General features: G+C 39.0%; 1 protein-coding gene across 1 annotated transcript in view; it reads right to left on the minus strand.

The window, feature by feature from the left end:
* Positions 1-14,209, minus strand: part of LOC126249271 (zinc finger FYVE domain-containing protein 26) — a 393,885-nt gene that overhangs the window by 324,424 nt on the left and 55,252 nt on the right. The window contains exons 6-7 of the mRNA XM_049950925.1: positions 6,287-6,506; positions 1,987-2,124 (exon numbers count right to left, since the gene is read on the minus strand). Coding sequence (XP_049806882.1) covers positions 1,987-2,124; positions 6,287-6,506 — 358 coding nt within the window. The remainder of the gene's footprint in view (positions 1-1,986; positions 2,125-6,286; positions 6,507-14,209) is intronic.

Genomic DNA, 14,209 nt, shown 5'->3' on the forward strand with positions numbered 1-14,209 from the left:
TTTATGTAAATCAGGCTCCAGCTTAATTACAGCTTTAACTTATCTCTTAGACACATGATGGATTTCAAGAAGTTTCATTTATAAAAGGGACATATTTTTTTGAATAACTGTCAAAGATAGCATCAATAAAATAGAGGCTGTTAATAATGACACCATGTAAGAGTCAGTCACCAAAACTGTCCACAGCTTTGCAGTTCACAGCAAACCACATGCCAGTGGCTTGGGGTCATACTGCTTCCTTCAACTGTCTGGTTTTTCCAAAAAAAGGAAATTACACGCAGTTAAATAAAGTGATTGGCTGGCCAACTGATATCACCATACGGATAGATCATATGGCCATGACAAGTGCTCATTTGAAACACTAGAACTGTTTCTATGACAACTTGCACACCCACACCATGTATACCACCCTCTGGTATAACTGCTGATACCTTGCTTTTCTCATGTTCACTACCTAATCATTTACCTTTCCATGTATCCATATCAACCTGCCAATACGCTATCGTCAGTGGTTTCTCTTAATCTTGGCCTTTCTTTCGTCACCCTGTATCAAATGGGCATGTTAAAAAAGATGTACCATGAGGTTTGTAAAACATGAAAGTATAACAGTACTGCTCAAGAAACTCAAATGACAATCACATGATGAAAGGCAACACAGTTGTTGCATAATGCTGTTGGGTAAATTTAGAGATAACCAGCTATCATTTGGGGTTGACTGTGAACAAGTTATCCTGCCTGCATTATACATTCCATGAGGGGAGAATAAGCTATGAGGGATTTAAGCAAGTACAGGAGCATACAGACACCCAGTTTCCCTCTCTCCATATTAAAATGGAATAGGATATGGAGTGTATAATATTAGTAAAAGTTTTTTCCATTATACACTGTACGGTACTTACTTTCATACTTATGAAACATCTGCACGCTACGAGGAATTTCAGTCCTGTCTATGCCACTGCATTCCCTTTGTTTTGTTGAGACACAGAGCTGGTAAGCATTTCTTAACATGGCATTCTGAGGAGCCTAATATTTCATGTGGTGTCTGGTCTTACTTTCTACAAATTTACATTTTGCTTTTGGATTAAACTCATATATTGTAATAGCACAAGAGTTGGTGAATTGCCATATTTTAGCCTATACCTGATTCATCTACATCTACATCTACATCTACATCTACATACATACTCCGCAATCCACCATATGGTGCGTGGCGGAGGGTACCTTGTACCACAACTAGCATCTCCTCTCCCTGTTCCACTCCCAAACAGAATGAGGGAAAAATGACTGCCTATATGCCTCTGTATGAGCCCTAATCTCTCTTATCTTATCTTTGTCATCTTTCCGCGAAATATAAGTTGGTGGCAGGAAAATTGTACTGCAGTCAGCCTCAAATGCTGGTTCTCTAAATTTCCTTAGTAGCGATTCACGAAAAGAACGCCTCCTTTCCTCCAGAGACTCCCACCTGAGTTCCTGAAGCATTTCTGTAACACTCGCGTGATGATCAAACCTATCAGTACAAATCTAGCAGCCTGCCTCTGAATTGCTTCTATGTCCTCCCTCAATCCGACCTGATAGGGATCCTAAACGCTCGAGCAGTACTCAAGAATAGGTCGTATTAGTGTTTTATAAGCGGTCTCCTTTACAGATGAACCACAACTTCCTATAATTCTACCAAAGAACCGAAGACGACTATCCGCCTTCCCCACAACTGCCGTTACATGCTTGTCCCACTTCATATCGCTCTGCAATGTTACGCCCAAATATTTAATCGACGTGACTGTGTCAAGCGCTACACTACTAATGGAGTATTCAAACATTACGGGAATCTTTTTCCTATTCAGTCTTGGTATTCAGTCATACTAGATCTTTTCATTACATGGCTGAACATATGGCATCAACATGACATATAAATTCTCATCAGATGTGAAACACATAGAAAAAAATTTATCACCAGCAGAAATAAGACAAAAAATTCATAATACACACCCATCTTTTCTATTTCAGCACCAGCATGGATAACATTAAATGCTGTCATTAAAGCACAAAATGCATCAAATGTCACAACTTGCCAATTTTGGTGCAGATTTTCCACTGATTCCTGTTCAGAAGTGGAACATGAGAGACCTACAACAAAAAGAAGCACAGCTACAAAAACTGTATACATTTAATCAGCTGCAATACATGAACTGCTGCTGAAATTGTGCCACCACAATGTGAGTCAATAAAAAAAAATTAAGTGGAAGTTTATTTCTCTGCAGCTCAGCTAGCTTTCCAAATAACTGGAAAAATCAATTTATATCACAAGCAACATTAATGTGAACAATATGGTCTTATTTAGGACTTCTCCTACAACGCTGCTGTTACTTAAATGTCGATATGGTGATAACTCAGGCATTTAAATTGCACAGTTCAAAACCCATAAGGGAGAAACAGCCATTCACAATATCCTCACACACCTGGGAGAGTGTTACACATTGATGACGTATGAGTGTGATTACCAAGGATCACATTCCTGTGCAACTACAATGAGTTGACACCATTTAAGGAGTCAGAAATCGTGTCACAATTATTCCCATACAGACAATCTTATGAGATTCATATGTACCTTTTCTGCTGATGCAGCAATTTCACTTCTGTTGTGCTCATGGCATCCACAGAGGGGGATGAAGGGGGCTATTATTGGTAGGCAGTTTCAGTGCTAGGAATATGTTGGCTCATTATGGAAAAAATGTCACATGGCAGAAATGAACCAAATGTGCTCTTGATGTGCATTCCAGATGGTACTATCTGCCAGGTGGAAGAGGCCACTCCAGGAGCAATTGAGAGTACAGGTTGCAGTCAGCTCCATATCGTGACTGATACAGGAAACTGTTTTATTTGTAAATTGTTACTCACATCAGCACTGACAATATCTGTCACCTGGGTTCTGGGGCCATATTCAGCTTTTTGCAGAGACTGGTGGAAGTTGTTAAGACCTAGCTTCACTTGTGAGGTCTGTGAACAGCTGTTGATCTGCAGCATTTGTTTGGAGGTCTGATCAGGACACACTATTCAGAGCTGAGTGGAGTTCTAAACCAGTCACTGCACTGGTTCTGTGATAAGACCAACTGTAGACTCCTTGACCTACACTACACAGTGGCAATTTGTTAAAGGAAGCACACTCTAGTAGACAAAGTAGCATCAGATAAACCAATTATTACCACATGTCAGATAGTCAATGAGGAGAATGAGAATCTCAAAATATTACATGTTAACTGCTGGAATGTTCACAATAAAGTCCTAGAGCTTACTTCTCTTGAAGAAAGCAGTCACCCCCACATCATACTTGGAACTGAGAGTTGGTTGAAACCTGAAGTACATAGTAGGGGAATATTTGACAGCACATGGAATGTATAGTGGAAAAAACAGATTAGATTATTCAGGAGGAGAAGTGTTTATGGTGACACACAGAAGTATTAGGTCTAGTAGGATCCAAAAATAATCCAACTGAGACCTAATTCATCTGTATAGAAGCTACAGTAAAACTAAAAATGCTCAGATAATTTTTATGTCAATTGTATTTGCTCTGTCTTGGTGATAAAACTTAGGCACTAGAGGGAGACGTCACTGACAACATTCCACGAATATTGAACACAGATGGGCTGCAGGGGTAACTCAGCCCCATGTAACCACACAAAGTGTAGGTACTTCATGCAGAGAGCCAGATTAGGTTCTAACATGCCCGCACTAATGGCAGCAAGTTGAAAGAACATCTGCAACAGCAAAAGGTTCAAGGTTTCAGCTACCTTTAAATCTGAGACAAAGCTCTTCATTTTACAAAACATTACTACTAAACTGTGATGTATCTTACCAATTTAACAGCAGATACATATTTTGTGTCTGCCTAACAATTCTCTTTCAGTTTGTATCATTACACTTAAGCCATTATTGTCATACATACACAATTTGCCTGCACTCGTTCCTGCAAAAAATATCTTCTAAGAAGTCTACTGACATACATTTACAAGCAATGCTTGTTATTTCACACTTCCATCAGATTTGTGGCCTTCCAAGTAGTGATACAGAGGTGAAAGTTTCGTGATCTACAATGTTAGGAAAGTTATTTCCCAGCTTTGATTTAGGTGGCCTGTCCACTACAGACATTTATCTATAGCCAATGGTCTATGTCAGGTCTTTTACATGTTGTCAATTACTGATAAATATACCTTTCTTACTATCTCTCTTTTGAATACCATTAAGTTTTCTTTTTTTATATTTGGTAACAGTTCAAGTTTGTACCTCTGCTGGAGCACAGAGCAGATAGAGTAGTACATTCTGATCTTAGTAATGGACATAATTATGGGTGTAAGTACACTATTAAACAATGGAAAGTCCACAAGAGAACAACAACAGTATTATGGAAAGGATAAATTGCTACTCACCACATGCAGGAGACACTGAATCACAGAAAGGCAAAATGAAAAGAGTGCTGTCCATTTAAGCTTCCAGCCAAAAGGCCTTCTACTGAAGTAGAAAACACAGACATACATTCAAACAAGCACAGCTTTGGCCAGACTCTGTGGCCAGAGACAGTAGTCGTGTGTGTGTGTGTGTGTGTGTGTGTGTGTGTGTGTGTGTGTGTGTGTGTGTGTGTGAGAATGTGTGTGTGTTTTCTAATTCAGAAGGCCCTTTGACCAAAAACTTAAATGAATAGTAGTCTTTACATTGTGCCCATCTGTGACTCAATATCTCCTCTATAGGGTGAATAGAAATCTGTTTTTTTTTTTTTTCATATTATTGTTGTTAAGTACACTATTAAAATCTTTCTGTTATGGCCATAAATAATGTTCTGTAACTGAACAAAACTCCACCTATTCACCATTCCTAAATTCCTGGACCCTGTACATTTATCAATTTCTAAGGACTAATTTGAGTTTCTTTCCAGGAAAGGTTTACACTTTCAGTTTCTCCTTGGGTGATTAGAAACCATATCTTCCTAACTTAGCTTTTGACAGTGATGTACCTTTCTATCATTAATTCAGTCAGATCATTTAGATGCACTACATCACTCTCATAAGCCATACTACTGTATTCCATGCTATTAATTTTTAAGCTCCTGCACCTACACAATTTGCTCTCTCATATAACTTCCTTTAATTCTACACTGACAAACATATAGGCTAGTGGGTCTCCTTGCCTGAGTTCAATTGTGAATTTAAATTTTCCAGATGTTTGTCATGAAAATCTGATCATACCCTAAGAACACTATATACTACTAAATCAGCACAAGACTTGTCAAAGGAAGACCCACTTTCTGTTATCATTCTGCTGTTATCTGGCATTCAACAAGTGTTCTCTTATTATGAGGATATAGTATTTTGTGGTGACATTCTGATATAAATGTTTCTTGGATTTCACATCATAATACATTTGCGTGTAAACTCAGGCTTTCAACAACTTCCATTTTCTTATCTCAAAAAGTATTACAGTTAGCTCCTGATGATAATTAATCTCAGAATCCATGTCATCAAAGGCAATTTTAGCAATATATATAAGTATGTTTAAAACTCTGTTTTGAGCTGGATGATGAAAGTTTTGTGCACTGAGATATAGGTCAGTACATGTCGACTTTCAGTAAACAGACTAGCCAAACCGCTCACTGGATTAGCATTCCAGCAAAAAAAATCTGTAAATGGTAATTTTCCTTCTCTCTCCATCTCAGCAATGAGTTTGATATTAATGTGCATAGCGTTCATATGAACAACGAACAAATGAAGTGTCACTCTTATTGGTCAACACTTTGATGAATTAAATTTCACTGAAAATTTATTGTGCACCAGGAGCAGTATTTTGAAGGGGTGGGGGGTAAGGGGGTGGGGTGGAGAAGAATTGCAGACTGTTGAGCTCAGACTGCCTTTGAATGATTCTATAGCTGTTGCTGCTGAATATAATAAACTCACATAACCATTCAATCATTAATAATCATGGTGAAATTTAATACTGACACAAAACTTATCCAAAACCAAGAAAGAATAGGCATACTTGTCTTATCTTTTTCTGAGAAATAGCTGATTGGCTGAAAAGTAAGCTATTGTCAATTGTATTAATTACTATGTGTTACTTATGATTTTAAGAGTAATCATTGATTTTTTTGCTGTAGCTTTATCTGTTCTATTAAGGTTTTATTTTTTTTTATTATTGTGAGTTTTGCAGAAACAATTCTCCACTTTCTGCAGAACATAGCTAAAACATGTAGAACAAATTATTCAAATTAAGCCACGAGGAAAATAAGCTTGCAGTAACTTACATCGTCTATAGCACAACATTTCTTTCACTTTATCCCACTGAGTGTCAGCCAAATTTGTAATGCAGTGGAGAACTGCTAATGTGCTGTGGTTTTTTGCAAGCAACAACAAACTTGTGTTACTTATGACATCTGTTTGCCAGTATGGTTTACACCATTCTGAAAATGTTTTCTGATATTGGAGTGCCACAATTATTTGACCAAGTACAGAATCCCCATCAATCTGCAAACCGCAAAAGTAAGTTGCATTATACTAACAGATAAAAATATAAAAAAACAGAAGATACATATCTCACTTAAATTGCAACTATTTTTATACTGTATGCAAGAAGTTTACTGTTATTTGAAAGCTGTTTGAGGTATTAACAACTTCAACAGTTGTAAGTTCCTCCAGTTTCCCAGACAGTGGTTTACAGTAAGACAGTGATTTACAGTAGGAAATAAGGGTCTAAATATTTAATTAAATATATTCACAGAGCATTTGAGTAATTCCATCGAGAAATGATCCCATACAGCTTGCGTCAGAAGGTACTGTGCACTTCTACATGCAGGACACTGGAGTACTTTAGAATGAAGAGCACAGCCCTTCACAATCTCTATAGGTCAGCAATAGACAGGTATGTCAATCACCTTACCTGGGATGCTCTGACTGTTTCTGTCAGAAATTGGCAACCTCACAAGCTATTTCATCATGGCCACTGCTTACAGACCTATTTGACTGCACCCCTGTTGATTTTGCAGGTGCATTTCCAAGTTTGATGTGACTCAATGTCACAAACATCTCAACATTTCTATATGTCTGTCGCCTACACAGCACAATGTCAGAAATAACCTTCCAAGCTTTGTGACAAATGTTTGGCATAGAGGGCCTCCCACACACAAGTCTCTAATACCAGCACTCAGTTTACCCCTGCATACAACAGGGTATTACTCATTTACTGACCGCCCCACTCCATCTTCATTTGAATGATGATGCTGAGCATACAGTCGGGACTTCCAAAGAAAAAACAAAAGCAGCTGTCACATCCATACCAACAGAAAATGAATTGTCTTGTTGAGCACCAATAGGGCCATACTGAAATATAAGAAGAGCCCCTTATAACTCCAGTACGGTCGGCCACCCCACCTCATGACAGAAAGCAGCCCTGCACCTGGCACTGCCATGTGGGCCTCGCGCTATGGCTGCCAACCTAAATAGGTTCCCAAAAGCATCAGAGGAACACAGAGCCGCAGAATGCTCACATCCATGAATGTTGCCTATAATCAAAACCAAAACCAACTCCATCCTTGATGACACCTTATACCTCACAATCTTTAGCTAGGTGTGCCATCTATGCAGCCACAACCTGAACTGCATCCTCTGCTATCACATTACGGCTCACAAAGGTGATAATTCAGGACACCACTGGGATGGTCCACAGAGTCAGCCACAGCAGAGCTATTTCTGGCAGGCCCTACACCCTCATTTGATTCTGATGCTATCAACCCTCCACTGAATCAGCAGATTCTGGCACTGTTCCCCACAGATGGCATCTTACACCCCCAATGTATTCCTCGGCCGGAACTGAGATTTAAACTAGTGACCCTCCTTTCAAGACTTGCCAGCACTAACTGGGGTATTTCAATCCATATATGATATCCCAACAAGGGAGGGATGCTGTAAATAACAGCAAGACATACAAAAAGTGAGGGAGAGATGATCTATATACTTATACAAATGGTAGTGTAGCAAGTGGGAAGTTTCCCATTGGAGTGGAACTGCAAGTACATCCCCCAACTACCAGATCATAGCATGTGTCGTGACAATGTCGATTTGCAGATGATGGGATTTTGCAACACATTTCATTCATCTGTGGGATGCAAACCAGTTGGATTTCATGTTATTCTAGATATTCGGCATCTGGATTGGAGATGCTTATGATTTCAGACTATAGTTCAATTCTTATATCTTGGCAGTTCGCACATGCCCGCCCAGATGCGGGAGATTGCTGCGTTGCCAGTTGCACACGCCAAGCGAACTTACGTTTAGGGGGGAGCGCGCAGTTTATGAAGTAAAGCCACCACGGCCAAATTAACCCTTTCGCTGCTACAGAGACGTGCTCCCCGCATTTTGTCATCACTGCACTGCTTGCCTGTGCAGACACATGGTGTTCTGACTGCTTTGACACACTTATCATTCGATTTTACAAAAACTATTTGGCCCAAAAATTTGATTTTTACACATCTTCTTGACTGATACCTTCCCTCCATAAATGACTTAATTTTGTTTCGATGTTCAACGCAGTTATTGTGCAGCATTAAATGTAGTAAACCATTGCACAGAATTTTGAAGAGTTTACAGAAGTAAAAGTCCATAGTGTATACTTTCCATATGGTTGATTTCAGTTGCCACTAGAAATTTCAAAAAATTACATTCAAACAAATAAAATTCATGAAGTAAGACACTTCGATATTGTTTTTAAATAAAGAAAATATTAAGCACAGAACAAGGTTTGAACTCGGAATCTTCCGCTTAGCAGCCCAACACTTTAACCATTATGCTAACGCAGCTCAACATTCAATTTGATTCCTGGAGGACTTTAAAGTAGGATGCAAAATACCATCAAACACTGTTGGTATGACTATGAACTACTCACGTTTCGTCGAAGTACAATAGGAAATAAACAATTACCGCTGTTCTTTATTGCGAAAAAGCAGTTAGTGAGAATGATCCAAACACCTTTCCTTGCTATCGCCTGAATTAGGAGGCTTATTGCTTGTTTGGTTTAATTAATTAATAGAATATGAAGCAATTGGTATAAAGAATGCTTTTTCCAAACTTTCTATAAAAGAAATTCTGCTATCATGACATTGCTTTTGTTCAGTTACTTTATTTATGACTGAACATTTCTAAAACTGAAGACACTCGTCCGTGTCCTGTACTGCAGTCAAGCTCTGGCAACGTCGTTCTCTGTTCACTGGCTGACTGTGTTTTGTGACATCAGATGCGCAGAACGAACCTAAACTCGGCCGCCGTCATAAATGACGCGCACTTTAGTAACTCAATATCTTGTATTTGTGGTGTTGGACTAATAAACTGTTATACCCACAACACAAAAGATATGACCAACATAACTGTGGTTTTTCCCTCCAACATTTTCTTAAGACCTACAGAAAACCTCCAATTCCAGTCCTCCATCTGCTTAAGTTATCTTCCAAGTCTCCTGCATCCATGTCACACTGAACCACGCCCCCCCCCCCCCCCCTCTCTCTCTCTCTCTCCCCTCCCCACCTCCTCTATTATCCACATGCTTCTCCCTAACCTTAATTTCATTTTCAGTTCCCTCATCTCACTCTTTCTTGTGCTCCTTCCACTCTGTGTGTTATATGAGAAAAAGGTGAAAAATTCTCAGTCTGACAGTGAAAAACTGATTTGGAACTCAAAATTTAATAGATTTTCAACGTATTCCCCTTTATAGTCAATGCAGTTTGTCCATATTTTTCCAATGATCAAAGTGTATTTCTAAACTGGAATATCACCATCTATGATGGTAGTAACCTCTTTCTTGCACCAAAATTTTTCCAGACACAAATTTCTTTGGATATGGGAACAGATGAAAGGCAAATGGTGCCAACTCTGATGAATAAGCTGAATGTTTCAACAATTTGTACTTCAGATCCCTCAATTTTCCCCAGGTGTTTTTAACTTTTCTAGGTAATTAATAAAACATTCCTTTTTGTTTCTTAGTAAATATTGATTATGAGCTTTCTGGCAGATTGAAGAATCTCTTTTTCCTCCCCCCCCCCCCCCCTCTAAACCTGTTGGCTTCCATATACTTCTTTACTAATGTTTTGTTTCTGAAATTCTGGGGCCAGATCAGTTTTCAGTAACAATGTGGTGTCCAGAACCAGTTACTATTTTAAAACTGGTGCAAACATTGCTGAGAAATTCATTTTTGCATTTGCTTTTTGTCAGCATTCATAAATGCAGCATCCACCTTGCACAAAGCTTTCTCATAGTAATTTTCTGAATGTAGACTGGACATTTAGTCTGTAATCTTACAATCCCAAACTGTGCACTTTATCAATGTTTTCATATGTGAATGAAGTTTTAGGACATTCTTTCCATGTTTCATCTTCAAGAGAAATAGAGCCATGTTTTGGTTTAACTTCTGTTAGTGATATGGTATCCAAAACAAAGACTTTCATGATAACATATATTCTAGTTTACCCATTTAGACTAAACAAAAACAAGACAACTACTCTACGAACTACTCCACATATGAAATTGATATTGGTAACCTTTAAGCCATGACAGGAACTTTGCATCACATGCTGTGATGGTGCAAGACTGTGTCTGTTTAGATAAACAACTAATCTATTATATAAAAGCATTTCTAGGGTTTTTGAGAAACCTAGTATCAACTAAACTGATGTTTGGTTGCTGGTGTCACCCTCATCCCCTTTCATGTACACTAGCACCATCCTGCTTATCTTCAGTTTTTCTGGAAAAATTCCATCTCTGAAAGAGATATTTCTTATATCCAGAAATGATGGGATTATTTGCTCACTTATTAGCTATAATATGTGATTCTATGTTTAATCATCAACACCTGATTTCTGGGCCTTCAGTTTCTGTAGAGTTTTTCTCAGTTCATCTTTAGTGACAGGTTTCAAGATGATGGTGCTCTACGACATTTTTTTTTATATGGTTTCATACCCTTCTCTTTTGAGCTGTTCTTTCCAGTTCTAAGACCTTTACCACATTTATGTTATTATCACTAAATATGTTTATTATTTCTGTATCATCTCTAGCCACTGTATTGTCTATTTTCAATATAAAATTTATTTTTACTTCATAAAGAAATTATACTTGATGGCAGACTGGTCATTTTTACAATAGAAAGATAAACAGAAAAAAAGCATTATATGTTAACTGTTATAATTACACAGAATATTTTCTGTACATAAAAGTTAATGAGAAATACACCATTTAAATCTTGTGCATCGAGTGACATTATACTGAGTGCACTATCCGAAAATTACCTAGAGCAATTAAACAGAGAACCGACTCGTGGAGATAACATCTTGGACCTAATGATAACTAACAGACCCGAACTTTTCGACTCTGTAAGTGCAGAACAGGGAATCAGTGACCATAAGGCCGTTGCAGCATCCCTGAATATGGAGGTTAATAGGAATACAAAAAAAAGGGAGGAAGGTTTATCTGTTTAGCAAGAGTAATAGAAGGCAGATTTCAGACTACCTAACAGATCAAAACGAAAATTTCTGTTCCGACACTGACAATGTTGAGTGTTTATGGAAAAAGTTCAAGGCAATCGTAAAATGCGTTTTAGACAGGTACGTGCCGAGTAAAACTGTGAGGGACGGGAAAAACCCACCGTGGTTCAACAACAAAGTTAGGAAACTACTGCGAAAGCAAAGAGAGCTTCACTCCAAGTGTAAACGCAGCCAAAACCTCTCAGACAAACAGAAGCTAAACAATGTCAAAGTTAGTGTAAGGAGGGCTATGCGTGAAGCATTCAGTGAATTCGAAAGTAAAATTCTATGTACTGACTTGACAGAAAATCCTAGGAAGTTCTGGTCTTCGTTAAATCAGTAAGTGGCTCAAAACAGCATATCCAGACACTCCGGGATGATGATGGCATTGAAACAGAGGATGACACACGTAAAGCTGAAATACTAAACACCTTATTCCAAAGCTGTTTCACAGAGGAAGACCGCACTTCAGTTCCTTCTCTAAATCCTCGCACAAACGAAAAAATGGCTGACATCAAAATAAGTGTCCAAGGAATAGAAAAGCAACTGGAATCACTCAACAGAGGAAAGTCCACTGGACCTGACGGGATACCAATTTGATTCTACACAGAGTATGCGAAAGAACTTGCCCACCTTCTAACAGCCGTGTACCGCAAGTCTCTAGAGGAACGGAAGGTTCCAAATGATTGGGAAAGAGCACAGGTAGTCCCAGTCTTACAGAAGGGTCGTCGAGCAGATGCACAAAACTATAGGCCTATATCTCTGACATCGATCTGATGTAGAATTTTAGAACATGTTTTTTGCTCGCATATCATGTCGTTTTTGGAAACCCAGAATCTACTCAGTATGAATCAACATGGATTCCAGAAACAGCGATCGTGTGAGACCCAACTCGCTTTATTTGTTCATGAGACCCAGAAAATATTAGATACAGGCTCCCAGGTAGACGGCATTTTCCTTGACTTCCGGAAGGCGTTCGATACAGTTCCGCACTGTCGCCTGATAAACAAAGTAAGAGCCTACGGAATATCAGACCAGCTGTGTCGCTGGATTGAAGAGTTTTTAGCAAACAGAACACAGCATGTTGTTATCAATGGAGAGACGTCTACAGACGTTAAAGTAACCTCTGGCGTGCCACAGGGGAGTGTTATGGGGCCATGGCTTTTCACAATATATATAAATGACCTAGTAGATAGTGTCGGAAGTTCCATGCGGCTTTTCGCGGATGATGCTGTAGTATACAGAGAAGTTGCAGCATTAGAAAATTGTAGCGAAATGCAGGAAGATATGCAGTGGATAGGCACTTGGTGCAGGGAGTGGCAACTGACCCTTAACATAGACAAATGTAATGTATTGCGAATACATAGAAAGAAGGATCGTTTATTGTATGATTATATGATAGCAGAACAAACGCTGGTAGCAGTTACTTCTGTAAAATATCTGGGAGTATGCGTGCGGAACGATTTGAAGTGGAATGATCATATAAAATTAATTGTTGGTAAGGCGGGTACCAGGTTGAGATTCATTGGGAGAGTCCTTAGAAAATGTAGTCCATCAACAAAGGAGGTGGCCTACAAAACACTCGTTCGACCTATACTTGAGTATTGCTCATCAGTGTGGGATCCGTACCAGATCGGGTTGACGGAGGAGATAGAGAAGATCCAAAGAAGAGCGGCGCGTTTCGTCACAGGGTTATTTGGTAACCGTGATAGAGTTACGGAGATGTTTAGCAAACTCAAGTGGCAGACTCTGCAAGAGAGGCGCTCTGCATCGCGGTGTAGCTTGCTCGCCAGGTTTCGATAGGGTGCGTTTCTGGATGAGGTATCGAATATATTGCTTCCCCCTACTTACACCTCCCGAGGAGATCACGAATGTAAAATTAGAGAGATTAGAGCGCGCACGGAGGCTTTCAGACAGTCGTTCTTCCTGCGAACCATACGCGACTGGAACGGAAAAGGGAGGTAATGACAGTGGCACGTAAAGTGCCCTCCGCCACACACCATTGGGTGGCTTGCAGAGTATAAATGTAGATGTAGATGTAGAAAAATTGTGCCACCTTTACGTTTGAATCTACAGAAGTAACTGGATAAGACATAGTTCTTTTTTGTCTTATTACCTATCTGACATCCAGTTGGATCATATTCATTAATGCATAATATGTCTGGTTGTATTTCATTTGTGAACTTTCAGCCTCTAGTTACTTACATATCGAATACTCTATGTAGTATTGTCATATACTTTTCCTTTTGCTGACTTAATGTTTCGGACTGTATTCTAAGTGTACATTCTGTAGTTTCTTCTTTTTTGGCTGATGCTAGACCCTTAAAAACTTCCTGTATTGTTCTCACAAGTGATTTCCACTTGCTGCTCACTCACCTTTTATGTGTTTACTTACAGAGGTTTTACATGCAATGCCCCCTTTGCTTCTGCACTTGGAAGCCAAAATCAGTTTGTAATTTACAATTGCTTGATGAATACATTGATGTTTGTAGTTTTTAATTGTTCTGCATCCTTCACCTCTGTTCTCTTTGGTTTAAACCATCTCGTAAGTTGCATTTGTCTGACTGCCAAATTGATATGGTGAAGTTTCGGATGCTCTCCTTTCTCCAGCGCTGTTGTTTTGGCTTGAACTACTTCATAATTTACATTGTCCTTTCAATTTTGCTG

Source organism: Schistocerca nitens, chromosome 3 (assembly GCF_023898315.1).
Source record: "Schistocerca nitens isolate TAMUIC-IGC-003100 chromosome 3, iqSchNite1.1, whole genome shotgun sequence".
Classification (NCBI taxonomy): Eukaryota; Metazoa; Arthropoda; class Insecta; order Orthoptera; family Acrididae; genus Schistocerca; species Schistocerca nitens.